Here is a 14,736-nt window from a genome sequence, read left to right on the forward strand (position 1 = left end):
TAAATATGAAATGAGGGTAAGTTGGGGAAGAATCCTGTGATGCTCCATTTAAATCAGCATGAACTCATGATTTTTAAAAAGGTTTATTTCCTAGTTCTACCAACTGTAAAGGTCTAGAAGTCATGATTTCACAACAACAATCAGATTTTAGCTTCTAAATATCCTTTCTCCACTAAAAAGAAAAAAAAAAAAGGCTAATGTGAGGTTTGCAGGGACCATAGTGTGTCTAGAACATCTTACAGTGCAAGAAATTAAGGAGGTATTCAAAGACCAATGGGATCAGATTTTGAGACAATTTAAGAATCCATCAAAAAAATAATAGTAGTAATGGGTTATAATACAAAGAATTTTTAAAAAATCCATTCATCACAGTAATACTAAAAAAAAAAAAGTAGGGGGCAGAGAAGGAAGGAGGAAAAAAGAAAGTGCATCAAAACACAACAAAAAACAAAAGGAAGAAAGGCAGTTGATGAATGTAGAAGGAAAACTGGAGTTGGAAAATTCTTTTGCAACTTCCAATGTAATAATTTATTCAGATGAGGCTAATTAATTGAAAGTATAAAACCACTGGAAGTTTGTTGGGAAATAGAATATTTAAATGATCTCAAGTATTATCTCAGATTGCCTGTTAGTTACAAAGGCAAAACAAATCTTTACAAATAAAGATCCGGTGATCAACACCTTAACCAAGTGATCAAACTTAGATCAATGACAGTGTACAAAATTTGAGATTACAGATCTCCTAATGTGATGCAATAAGAAGTATGTAATATCACTCACAATATTCCTGGGGAGGGGGGAGGTTAACTTTATCTTCATCATATTTTGGGTGGGGGTGGGGAGAGTTGACTATTGACTGGTCTAAATTTAAAGTCAACTAAAACAAAAGGTTTGTAGTGTAATAGAGAAAGCACTTGGGCAAGTAAGGGGTTCTAGTTCTGGCTCTGCCACTTAGCAGCTGTGTGAGCTATGGCAGCTTATTTCATTCTACCAGTTTCATAGAGGTGGTTCTGAGGATTAAATGAGATCATATATGGGAGACTACTTAAATTATAAAATGTTACTATTATACTTCTAAAAGGAGAAAAATTTGGTCATGTCACAAGCGGACAATGGTGTCAGGTCAGAGAGACCTGATTAATACAGGATGATGAATGAATGAGTGAAGTAGACCTGAGCAGAAAGGGGAAAAACAGGCAAGATCTAAAAAGTAGGAACACTTAAACTGCCCTAGAAAGCCTGGTGCCAAGGAGGTGATCTTGATATTTTGGACTTCTGGTTTTCTGCTCGTGTATGTTCATGATTAGGAAATACAGAATGTTGACTGTCTGAAGGGAGAAGGGATATTTTACAAATTACTCCACAAAATTAGTATTACCTTAAAAATACCAAGCAGGTATTTAATTTACACAAATGTGACTATACCTACTTGGTATGCATATGCACACAAGAGAGATAACTTAAATTTTATAACTAATTTTGCTTAAGTCTATTCTATCTATCTATCTATCTATCTATCTATCTATCTATCTATCTATCATCTATATTATTCTGTTAATGAGTCTATCTTTCAGAGTGAGCATAAAAGACAAGTTTACGGTCCCTTGGCTGGTCTCAATTTTGCATGCCTTTCACAGTGTGTACCTCTCACCGTGCTAAGTGATTCTAGTACTTAAAGTTTTGAGATATATCTATATATCAATAAACATATGCACACACACATTTTTTGGGGAAGGGGAATGTACAACACAGTTCCTAAATACAAGCCCATCACTTAAACCTATGCTCAACTTAAAAAACAGCAATGTGTTCCAATGCTGGAGGACAGATTGACTCATTTGACACAGAGACAGTATTTGTCTCCCATGTATAAAGAAATAGGGCTACAATAACATCAGCAAGCAATCAAAATTAGAATGAGAAAAACATCAGGCAAGAAATAAAAAGGCATTCAAATTGGAAAGGAATAAGTAAAATTGTTATTTGCAGATAATAGGATCTTATATAAAGAAAATGCTGAAGGCTCAACCAAAAAACTGTTGGAACTAATCAATGAATTCAGTAACGTTGCAGGATATAAAATCAACATACAGAAATCAGTTGCATTTCTTATACATTAATAATGAAAGATCTGAAATAAAGAAAAACATCCCATTCATAATAGCACCAAGAACAGTAAAATATTTAGGAACAAATTTAACAAAGGAAGTGAAAGATCTTTGCAATGAAAACTTCAAGACTTTGATGAAAGAAATTGAGGAAGACATATACAAATGGAAAGATATCCTGTGTTCATGGATTGAAAGAATTATTGATGTTAAAATATCTCTATTACCTAAAGTCATCTATAGATTCAATGAGTCCCTATCAATTTCCAATGGCATATTTCACAGGAATAGAAATAACAATCTTGGGCGTCTAGTTGGGTCAGTTGGTAGAGCATATGACTCTTGATCTCAGGGTCATGAATTCAAGCCCCACACTGGGCGTCGAGCCTATATTAAAAAAAAAAAGAAAAGAAAAAGAAATAACAATCCTAAAATTTGTATGGAACCACACAAGACCCCAAAAAGCCAAAGTAATCTTGAGAGAGAACAAAACCAGAGGTGTCACACTTCCTGATCTCAAACTGTAGTTGACCCTTGAACCATGCAGGGTTAGGAGTGCTGACCCTTGTGCTGTCACATATCCACACATAATTTTTGACTTCCCCAAAACTTAACTACTAATAACTTACTGTTGCCTGGAAGCCTTGCTGATAACATAAATCATTGATTAACATATATTTTGTATGTTGTGTGTATTCTTACAATAGAGAAAAGAAAATGTTAAGAAAATCATAAAATACATTCATAGTACTGTTCTGTTTATTGAAAAAAATCTGCATATTAAGTGGACCCACACAGTTCAAATCGGTGTTGTTCAAGGGTCAACTGTATACTACTACAAACCTGTAGTCATTAAAATAGTATGGTACTAGCATGAAAAGCAAACAAACACCACAAAGACCAATGGAACAGAATGGAGAGTTCAGAAATAAACCTCTCTCTGCACTTGTGGTCAACTAATATTTGACAAGGAAGCCAAGAACACTCAATAGGGAGAGCCTCTTCAATAAACGGTATTAAGAAAACTAGACAACCACATGCAGAAAAGTGAAATTGGACCCTTATCCTACACCACTCATAAAAATTGACTCAAAATGGATTAAAGACTAAAAACATAATATCTGATACTGCAAAACTTTTAGAAGAAAATGTAGGGAAGAAGCTCCTTGACATTGGTCTCTGGGGAATTATTTTTTAGATATGACACCAAAGCACAAGCAACAAAAGCAAAAATCAACAAGTGGGCCTATGTCAAACTAAAGTTTCTGTGCAGCAAAAGAAATAAAAAGGTAACCTACATAATGAGAGGAAATATTTGCAAACCATATATTAGATATATGGTATTAGATTTATATCTAATATATACATTAGATATATTTATATATAAACCATGTTTTAGATATTCAATTAAAAATGGGCAGAGTAACCAAATAGACATTTTCCTAAAGACAAACATGGCCAACAGACATGTGAAAAGATGCTCAACATCACTAACCAGGGAAATGCATATCAAAACCACACTGAGATATCCCTCACACCCAGAATGGCTATCATCAAGACAAGAGATAACAAATGTTGGCAAGGATGTGGAGAAAAGGGAGTCCTTGTGCACTGTTGGTGGGGATGGAAATTGGCTCAGCCATTATGGGAGTGTGGAAGTTTCTCAAAAAATTAAAAATAGAGGGCGCCTGGGTGGCTCAGATGGTTAAGCGTCTGCCTTCGGCTCAGGTCATGATCCCAGGGTCCTGGGATCGAGTCCCACATCGGGCTCCCTGCTCCTTGGGAGCCTGCTTCTCCCTCTGCTTCTCTCTCTCTCTCTCCCTCTGTCTCTCATGAATAAATAAATAAAATCTTTAAAAAAAAAAGCTAGCTGGAGAAAATAAAACTTTAAAAAAAATTAAAAATAGAAATACCATATGATCTAACAATTCCATTCCTGGGTACTATTGAAAAGAAAAACATAGGCCCCAAATGGAGATGCTTAATGCTAGGCCATGTCACCGAACTGGAGCTTAATACTGACCCTAATTGCAGTTGCAAACTCCTTCAGAAATACAGTCTTAATCACGCAGTAAGGAATTTTCTGGTCAGCACCAATAAGCTGATCTGTCACAGGGGCCCTCTCCGTCTCCCAAAAGATGAGGTAATCCACTGAATAAGATCTGACTGTCCCCAAAGGAAGGGGACCTCACACAAAATCATCCTTTTTTTTCTGTTTAGGACTTTCTTGTCCTGTCTTTAAAAACCTCTCCTTTTCTGTAGCCCTTTGTTGCTCCCCTCTACTTGAGAGAATGCTGCCTGATTCATGAATTGATAAAGCCAATTAGATTGTCACTTAAGTTTATGTCCAATGGAAATGAAAACAGGATATCAAAGAGATATATGCACCCCTTGTTTATTGCAACATTACTCACTAATGGTCAAGATACGAAAATAATCTTAAATGTCCATCAATGGATGAATGAAGTTGTAGCGTGTATGTATATCTACATATATACAGTGGAGTATTAGCCACAAGAAAGAAGGAAATCCTGCCATTTGGAACAACACAGATGGCCCTTAAAGGCATTTGTTAAGTGTGAGGTATTTGCTAGTGCTACAGTGGTAATCATATTGCAATATATAAATATCAAAATACTGTACATTTTAAACTTACACGATGTTATGTCAATTATATCTCAGCAAAAATAAATTTTAAAAAGGAAAAATGTCAAGCCATGGCATCAAATGATCCAGTATCCCATAATGTGATGAGCTAATAAAAAATATATTAAATTTGTGGTTGGAAGACACAAACAGCAAATGTCTGCCTATATTGGTTACACATTGTGAGAAAATGAACTTTTCAAACTTCCTACATTCTGATAAGAAGCCAGTCAAAATTGGCTGTAATTTTATGAGTAAATTAAATAATTTTCAAGGAAAATTATGATTAAATGCAATTCTTGCTTTAATTTTTAAGTTGATTGCATAAGATTAAACTTTAGCTATAAGCAGATTCATATATTGTGAACTACTTCAAATGCTGCTGAATGAAGTGTTACTGTATATTTCTTTTGGCACTGACTGCTTCACAAAAGAAGAAACGTTTTTGGAGTTTACAATTACTAAAAACATAAGTATATTAGTTTGATTATTCCCTTTATGACTTTAACTCTCTTGCTGACTTTAGCAAGAATAATATGTGACCATTTATGTACTTTTCAAGCCGATCACATATAGTGGCTAGATAATAAGGAAAGTTTTGTCTATTTCCTGGACTTTTCCTTACTATGTGAATAGCTTTGCCTCCTTATGACTTAATAATCAGCATGCTGAAATCCACATTCTTGTCATTTTTATTACTTTAGCAAGCAAAAGCTGCTACAAGAAAACAATTTCCACATAAACATAATTGTGAAACTGTGCTTAGATTGTAGATACTGATATCAAAGTGATTTTTAAAAAAAATCTAATCTTTTTAAAATTCATTGAGACTTGTTTTATACCCAGATCAGAAGCATCAGAAGTACCTGGGAACTTATTAGAAATGCAAATTCGCAGCCCCAACTCCAGACCTACTGAATCAGAAATTAGGCGCTGAGGCCCATGTACAAGTCCTTCAAGTGGTTCCAGTATGTGCTGAAGTTTGAGAACCACCAGACTAAAGAACTTTAGTACTGGTTCACTTCACGGTAGTGAGACGGGTTAGCATGGCTGTTTGGATGCAGAGATGGATTGAACAGAGGCTGGATGGGGGGGTTTAACAGGTTTGTACAAAGAAGCAAGGAGCAGCAGGGAGCTGAGGATATTTGTGAGTGATTATGATGGATATGGTAATTTAAGCTGGAAAAGGAGAAAAGTGAAGACTCAAGGGGGTTGAGGGGTATATTACTTGTTAACATATTGAAGACTGACCAAGATGAAGACCTAAAATACTAACAACTTCTACCTACCACTGTATTCCACCACTACCATATTCTGCTGCCTCCCCACCAGATAATCACTATCTTAATTTTTGACATTCCCTTGCTTAAAAACAAAACACGTTTTATCATCTTTATGTTTGATTTGGCTTAGTGTTTAACTTTTAAAAATATCATGATGCACATAGTCTCCTCTTCTTTTTAGCTTCTTTCATAGTTTGTTTCGTATTATTCTCTATAGCTGCTTAATTTTCATTGCTCTATATTTTGTGGTTTAAACATATACCATGTATATTATAAAATATAAAACAGGGGCGCCTGGGTGGCTCAGTCATTGGGCGTCTGCCTTCGGCTCAGGTCATGATCCCAGAGTCCTGGGATCGAGCCCCACATGGGGCTCCCTGCTCAGCGGGAAGCCTGCTTCTCCCTCTCCCACTCCCCCTGCTTGTGTTCCCTCTCTTGCTGTGTCTCTGTCAAATAAATAAATCTTTAAAAAAATATATAAAACACTTTATTAAACCATCCTCTTCCATTAATGAGCATTTGGGTTGTTTCCAGTTTTTGGTATTACAAACAGTGCTATTAACATTCTTGTTCATGACTCTTGTACATATGTATAAAGAATTCCTTTAGGATATAGTACTTAGGTGGAATTGCTAGATACCAAAGTATGTAAATGCCCAACTTTACAAGATAATACCAAATTGTTTTTCCCAAGTGGCTGTATTTCTTTATACTGCTTACAGCAATATATATGGAATCTCATTGTTCCACTCCATCTCTACCACTTGTCAGAATTTAAAATTTTTGCCAATTGAATGTGTGCAAATTATGTCTTGTAGTTTCTGATTACTGTTTAGTAATGTTTACTGTCCATGTGAAATGTCTGTTCACATCTTTTGAACATTTCTATTATTTTCCTTCTTGAGCTTTAGGAATTTTTAATATATTAGCTATCATTTTTTTTCTCTGTTACGTGCGATGTTAATAATCTTTCACTTTGTGCCTTGTCTTTTCACTTTATGGTGTCTTTTGGTAAAAATAAGTTCCTAATTTTATGATAAATTCACCAATTTTTCTTACATTTTTGTGCTCTTTTCCTATGTATGTATTCTTAATGTCAAGTTTTAATTTCAACATTTGTTTTAATTCATTTGAAATATTTACACTGTATATATTCTTAATGTTGTAAAGTTTTACTTTTGACATTTGTTTTAATTCATTTGAAATATTTACATTGTATGTATTCTAAATGTAAAGTTTTACTTTTGACATTTATGTTTTAATTCATTTTAAGTATTTACATATGGTATGACAAAGAAACTCAATTTCTTTTTCCCTTTCCACATGGATGGACAATTTTCCTACTTCTATTCAGGAAGCATTTTTTTTCCCTCCACTTACGTTGTTTCTTTTATATATCAAAATTTCAGATATGTGTGAGTCTGTTCTTGACTCTACTGTTCGATCTGTAATATGTTACCAATACTTCAGTAATTGCTACACCTTTATAACTCTTAATATCTGGTGGGGCACATCCCCTATCCTCTTTGTTCTTCAGAAATTTAACTATCCTTTACTTTTGGCTTTTCTATATAAATTTTAGAATAAATTTATGAAGTTCCACAAAAATTTGTTGGGATTCTAACTGGAGTTGCACTGAACCTGCAGAGCATTTTGAGAACTGACATCACAAGATAGGATTTGTCTATATTTACTTGTCTTCTTTAATGTCTCCCAGCGAAGAATTTTTTACGTCTTGCACATCTTTTGTTAGATTTATTTCTATGTAATTTAGTTTTGTTGCTGTTGTAAAAGTCATTGTCTTAAAAATATTATGTATTCCAATTGCTTGATGATGGTGTGTACACATCACTGGCTTCTGTATTTTCATCTTAAAACAAGTATCTTGGGTAAACTATGATTGTCAGTAAATTGTAGTCTTCTTGAGTTTTCCAGGTAGACAATCATCATCTCCAAGTAACCATTTTGTTTTCTTCTTTTAATCCCTATTATTTCTGAGAGTAGCATAGTTCAATGTTGAAAAGTAATAGTAATGACAGGCATTTTAGTCCTATTCCCCAATTTTAAAGGGGATACTTTCAATGTTTCCTCATATGGGATGATGGTATTGATTTTAGTTTTGTTGTTGTTTTAATATAGATACCATTTATCAGTTTAAGAATCCCCCAACCCCCTTTAAAAGCAGAAATGATTAAAAGATTAGCTTTTTCTAAATCTATTACTTTTTCTCCTTTAATCTGTTAATATGGCATATGACAATTGCAGATTTCCTAATATCAAGCCAACCTTGCATTATGAGCATAAGCCCATTTTATAGTGTCATTTTTATACATCACTGAATCTGATTTGATAGTATTTTGTTTTACCAGTATTCTTAAGTGAAATTTGCCAGTAACATACTCTCCTTGTATATTTTGTTTTCTAGCTTATAGTGACTTCACAGAATGAGTTAGGAACTATAACTTTTCCCCATTATCTCAAGAACTTTCTATATGCTTGAACTTCTTCCTTGAAAGTCTGGAAGAATTCACTTGTAAAACAATCTGGATCCAGTGTACTCTGTGCGGACTTTTAATTTCTGCTTTTATTTCTTTAAGTGATGAGATTATTCACTCTTTAACTTCTTCCTAGATTAGTATTTTTATATTTTTCAGATTATCTATTTTTTCATATTTATTTGCATAGATAGTATTTTTTGCTTACAAAAATCTTTGCTTGTATATTTTAATTATAATAGCATTTATACCTCTCATTTTTCATATTTTCAAGCTATGTGTATTTTGTTAGAATTTTCAAGGAATAAGCTTTTGGCTTGTTTCTATTATACTGCTTTTTCTGTTTACTTTCAGTTTTTCTGTTCTTTTTCTGACTTCTTAAGCTGAGCAATCTGATAAATTTTTAACCTTCCTTTTACTAAAAAAGCATTTAGTTTACAAAGTTCCCTGCAAGAACCATTTTTGCTGCTTTTAATGATGACCATTGTTTCTTTCTCTGAGCCACTAAAGGGTATTTTAACATTTTTTCCCAATCTATTAAAATCTATTTGTTCTAATCAGTTAGAAAACATAATTGGTATTACTATACTTTGTAACTTTCTATGATTTGTTTTATGGCTCAGTTTTTACAAATGTTCCATGTATTCTTGAAAAGACTGTGGAATCTCTTAATTGCCAGATGCAGAATTCTATAAATATCCATTGGATCAAGCTGTTTTGTTCAAACATTATCTTTCCTCTTTAAAAAGTCTATTGTCCAATAACGCAAGTGAAACCTTCCAACCGGATGGGTATATTTTAAGTATTTTTTAGTAACTCTATCAATTTCTGCTTTAGTCTGCATTTAGGGACTATTTTATTAAATACATATACATGCTTAGAATTAGTATATCTTACTGGTGAGTTGACTATTTTATCATTATGTAGAAACACTCTACTCTTGGTGATATTTTTTCACGATGGGTCTAAAATTGGTTTTGATATGAAGTAGAGCTACCATAGCTTTAACTTGGTATGTTTTCACTTCGTGTATTTTTCCTCATACTTTTACTTTCAGCTTCTCTATATACTTATATTTTAGATGTATCTTTTTGTCAATGTTATCAAGCTAGGTTTTCTTTTTAAAATTGATTACCTTACTTTTAACTAGTGAGTTTGTTCCATTTACATTTATTGTGATTATTGGTATATGTGAATTTATTTCTACTATTTTATCTCTTGGTTTGAAATTTATATGCACTATATTCTTTTCATGAACATCCCAGACATTTCATGATGTACATTTAACTAAAGTTAATACCTTGACAACCCAACAATACAACAGAATACTTCAGCTCTGATTTTCCCTATCTCAACTGTCTTACTACTGTTGTCTGGAATTTGTTGACTTAAAGCAAACAAACAAGTCATCTGTTCAATTGAGTTGTTTATTTTAATTTACCTAAGTGTTTACCATTTTCTCACAGCCTTTTCGGGTCTTAGATCATCATTCTGGGATCACTTTCCTTCTTGAAGCACTTCCTTTACAGTAGGACCCTCAAGAGTAAACCCTCCTTTAAAAAATATTTTCATTTGCTCTTAAACTAATTTCACTTTCTACACAACTCCAAGCTGACATTTTGTTTTCCAATGCTCTAAAGAGAATATTCTACTACTTTCACTGTTAATATTGAGAAGTCAGCTTTTAGCTCTTTCTTTTATAGACAAGTTAGTCCTTTCTCTCTAGGTAGTTTCAAGAGGTTGTCTTGGTGGTCTACAGTTTCACTACAATGGTTCTATGCATACATTTATTTATATTTATCCTTTACAGAGAATATCCTGGTTCCTGGATATTTTTTAATCTCTGGTGAATTTGCAGCCCATTATCTCTGGAAATACCGTCTCTCTTCCATTCTGTCTTCTCAGGTCTCAACTCCATTTTCCTTATCTCTTAACCTTCTTTTCATATTTTCCATCTCCTTATCTATTTGGGATTAATTTTTCAGATATATTGTTCAGTTCTTCAGTTCTCTCTTCACTGTCTCATCTGCTGTTAACCAACACTGTTTCAAATTTGATCAATTACATTTTTCATTATTGGATTTAAAAATGTTAATTTCCTTAAAATTTCACTTTACTTGTTTATCCTGGTAGTTTTAGGTATATAAACATTTTATACGTAGCTATTTTATATTTTGTATCTGAGAATTCATATATTTGCAATTTTTTGAAGGGGATGTCTAAATTTGCTACTTTGTTAGTGCTCATTCAAGTTAGTTTGCTGTCTCTCATGTGTTTGGTGATCTTCAGCAGTGTATTACTTGATCTTAATTTGTGGAAGTCCTATGTTCCCATTCTGGAGAAGCTTTCTTCAAAAAGCATTTGATTTTACTGGTAGAAAAACAGTGACTTGCAAACTGAAACTTGAGCTCCTCTCAAGGATTTTAACACAAAACGTTAAGTTCTACTGCTATTGCAAGGTTTGTTATTCTTATTAATGGTGTTGCTATAGTAAATCCATTCTTGGCAAACTCACTTCTTCTGAATGCCTTCATTTTCAAAGCTAGTTCCTTGCCATTCTGGCTCTTATCCTCTTCTCCAACTTCCTACTTCTCTGGCCTACTCTGTGGACTCAGCTTCCAAACCCAACTTCTGAGTGCTCATTTTCGTGATTGAGCATTTAATTCTTAGGTGCTAAAGCCCCAGCTTATCCAGATTCATGCTCAAGTGTGTCTGTTTTGGGGTGAGGGACTGCCAGACACCACTCTTACCTTTAATGAGACCAGCAGTGCCTCAAATTATGTGTCTTATTGGAGGTCTTAGGAACTTAGTCATGATACTAGAAGTGGAAATAATGCAAGATTTCTGACACTTACAAGTTATTTAAAAACTTACCTCTATTTATACATGTATATATTTATAGATGTATGTTTATAAATACAGATATTTATATACATATAAGGCCAGTATCTCAGAGATACATTAGATTTCAAAAGATAGCTGGAAGGTAAACAAGATTTCTAATTAAGATTATGATCCATGAATTGGTATTTGTTCCTTTGGGTTTCTCATACTCACCCTCAGTTGCTTTGGGAAGATCAACAATACCTGTAAAAATTCTGTTAAGATTTGAATCTATAATGCAGCTTTCACCTAGTCAACATATAATGACAATTTCCACTGTGACCTCAGTTTGTGTTATAGGGATAGCATGGATCATTTTATATTCCTAAAATATTCCATTTGCAATATTTGAATAAGATGACTATACAATGACTAGCATTCTGTTTCTGGAAAGGTCAGGTCCTAAAATAAAGTTAACCTCAAACAAGAGAATGCTACACATATTACTGGTGCTTGCATTTTAATGCACACTGTTTTTCATTTATTAAGACTTTGATTTTTTTTCATCTTTATATCCTCAGTATATAGCACACAGAAGGCATCTTATAATATCCACTGAATAAAAGATGCCATTGATATTACTGAGGTAGAATGCAAACCTTTCCCATTACTTCCAGTGAAGTGGACAATTTGCTCTGAATCAGATTTTGCCCTACCAGGACAAAAAGCACTTGCAAGAAAGCTAAGCAAAGTTAGTCTTTGAGATCTTGAATATAGTAGAGCTAATACATATTTTGACCAACAGGAAGCTTCCAAAGGGAAATAATACTTAAAACCAAAGTTACAAATTATAATCTATTTAAACTTTAATTTGTGCATTTGTGGTAACTTATGACTGCAAAACACTTTTTTCTTAGAATGACATAAAGGCACATTTCATTTGAATGCATAGTGTACCATTCTAAAATATACTAATAATCTCCTTACAAAGTGCTTGAGCAGTCACTTACACATACAGTAATAGCAAAATATATTTACACTCTATAGAGTTTAAAATTTTAAAATCTAAAATATATATATATATATTTAAAACTACAGAAAATATTAGTGCTTTCTTCAGCTTAATTGTGTGATATACCCTGCCCTCTAATTTTTTTTAGTGATTGACTTCAATTAAAAAAAAATTTCTGTACACTGTGTAGTTACAAAATGCTATGTCAGTTTTTAATGCTAAAAGCCTATTTTAGACATTGCTTTCTATGCATATTTGAGAACCAGAAATGGTGAGCAGACTGTACCTCAAAAGTATTTAGTGTTTTTTTCATGTTAATACTGTGTAAATTAAAGCCAGACAATTAAGCTAAGATCCTCTACTGTCCTTTAACAAGGAAGTTAACTGGCATTTTAAAATAACTTTAGAACATATTGCTCCCTGTTTCTATAAGATTTTTTTCCCCAAAGAATCCTGGGTAATAATTAATTTGGAAGGAAATATGAATTATCTCTGAACAATTTTAATTGTCCTCAGAGTACACAAAAAATGTCAACACACCCTAGCATGGCTGAAATATTTATAAACTTTCTATAAATCAATGTGCTTTTATGTTTCTCATAGAATTTAAATTTGAACAATTTTTAAGACATGAGATCATTGTGATTAAATGGTTAATTCAGTACGGTTAACAACTTGCTATTCCTGAGATATGATGACCCTAACATGCTCATCACAGAATCAAGGATGTTATTATTGAATTAAGGAAAAACAGTGAAGTCATAGACTAGAAGGAAAAGAATGCAAAAACTAACGACAACAACAAAAAACCCAAAAAACTCCAGGCAAGTGGAAGAGTCATGGCTTGCCAAAAGACTTTCCTATAAGAGCATTAAAAAAGCCACAAATGGATCCTCTGGAAAGTTGTAAAAAGCATTTGATCAAATTATTTTTGAGACTTTTGAGGTACAGCTTTAGTGTTATCATAGTTTTTATAAAATATAGACTGTTTTATCAAAAATATTTATACATTCTGTTACAATATATTGCTTTTGCCCTCAGTAACTGCCAATATAAAATCTGGATCCAGTGGCCTAGAATGTACAAATGCACTTAACATAAATGCTGGAGTTTGAGGTGTCTGCTTGGCCACTGTACAAAAGTGATGAAGTGGTGAAATTAAATAATAAACCTACAACACAGAATACATTACAACTTGCACATATACATGTTCACAGCATGTATACAATGATAATCCCTATGTTTTAACAGATATAGTTCCCTTCTACAGTAGACACAAGAACAAGATGAACTGGGTTGATAAATGTACAATGAATATCAAAAAAGGAGTAATTAGTTCACTGATTTTGGAAGAAGGTATGATTGAACGTATCAAGTGTCTAGACTTTGGGAATGCATACAGGTAATACAGTATCTTGGTTCAGGCTAATAAGAAGTCCTCATTCTTAAAATTTTAAGTAAATGCTGATGTTTAGTTGTTCTTGTTTGTTTCAGCATGGTTTAATAAACAAAAAACTGTTTGGCAAGTAGCTCTGCTGGAAAGCTATGAGGCTTGTTACATGGTTGGTAAAGATAAGGCGATAAAAATTTTCTCCTAATAAATATAGAAAATTTATAAAACATCAATTCGTTTTTTTTAAAAGCCAAGAAATGTGCACAAACCACATTTTTTTGATATTACAGTAATTTCAGTAAAAAAAAATAAGAGCATTTGCCTTATTCAAACAGAATTACTATGTGTAAATAGTAAAAGCATCCCAAGCCCTTTTGTTCTTTTTGTAAAATATAGCTAAAAATGAAGTGAAATGATTAATCTTCCTTCCACTTAAGGCATAGCTAGGGACTGTGGAAGAGTGGTTTTTTTTTTCCTTTTTTTAAAAAATAGACTACTGATCCAAAAGTATTCATTTGTGATAGGTTTTCATGGCCGATGTTCACTCCACTTAAACTCCATGAAACTGTTTCCAGTGCTCAGATTTACATTGAAAATACATTAAGAAGCCACTTTCAAGAAGGTTTTAGAATAGTACTTTTAAAGAAATCTTCATGTGTTTAAACAAAAAACTCAGAAGCTACTGGTGGCACAGAGAGCAAATGAAGGGTTGCTATTGTTAAGAGGTCTTCTTGTGAGTCAGTTTGCTTGGTTTCACAGTGTCTAGGAACTTAACACCAATCAGCAATGTAGTCAAAATCTCTGAACATTTCTTGCTCCTCTTCTGAAAGTATCCTTGGTTCTCGAGGTGGAGTCAGAATAGGTGCTTCTGAGGTAAATTCATCATCAAAATTGCTAACATCTTCTCGTCCTCTAATGGTAGGTACAAATGGCGGCTTGACTTTTTTGTCCATGAGAGCACTCCAATCAATTAGCT

At 33.3% G+C, this 14,736-nt stretch overlaps 1 protein-coding gene across 1 annotated transcript in view; it reads right to left on the minus strand.

Moving 5' to 3' along the window:
* Nucleotides 1-6,511: 6,511 nt before the first annotated feature.
* The window catches only part of PKN2 (protein kinase N2), a 144,212-nt gene continuing 135,987 nt past the window's right edge, over nt 6,512-14,736 (minus strand). Inside the window, exon 22 of the mRNA XM_025872132.2 lies at nt 6,512-14,734. Coding sequence (XP_025727917.1) covers nt 14,531-14,734 — 204 coding nt within the window. The 3' untranslated portion in view covers nt 6,512-14,530. The remainder of the gene's footprint in view (nt 14,735-14,736) is intronic.

Source organism: Callorhinus ursinus, unplaced genomic scaffold (assembly GCF_003265705.2).
Source record: "Callorhinus ursinus isolate GAN/ISIS: 27379988/994484 unplaced genomic scaffold, GSC_fseal_2.0 scaffold9, whole genome shotgun sequence".
Classification (NCBI taxonomy): domain Eukaryota; kingdom Metazoa; phylum Chordata; class Mammalia; order Carnivora; family Otariidae; genus Callorhinus; species Callorhinus ursinus.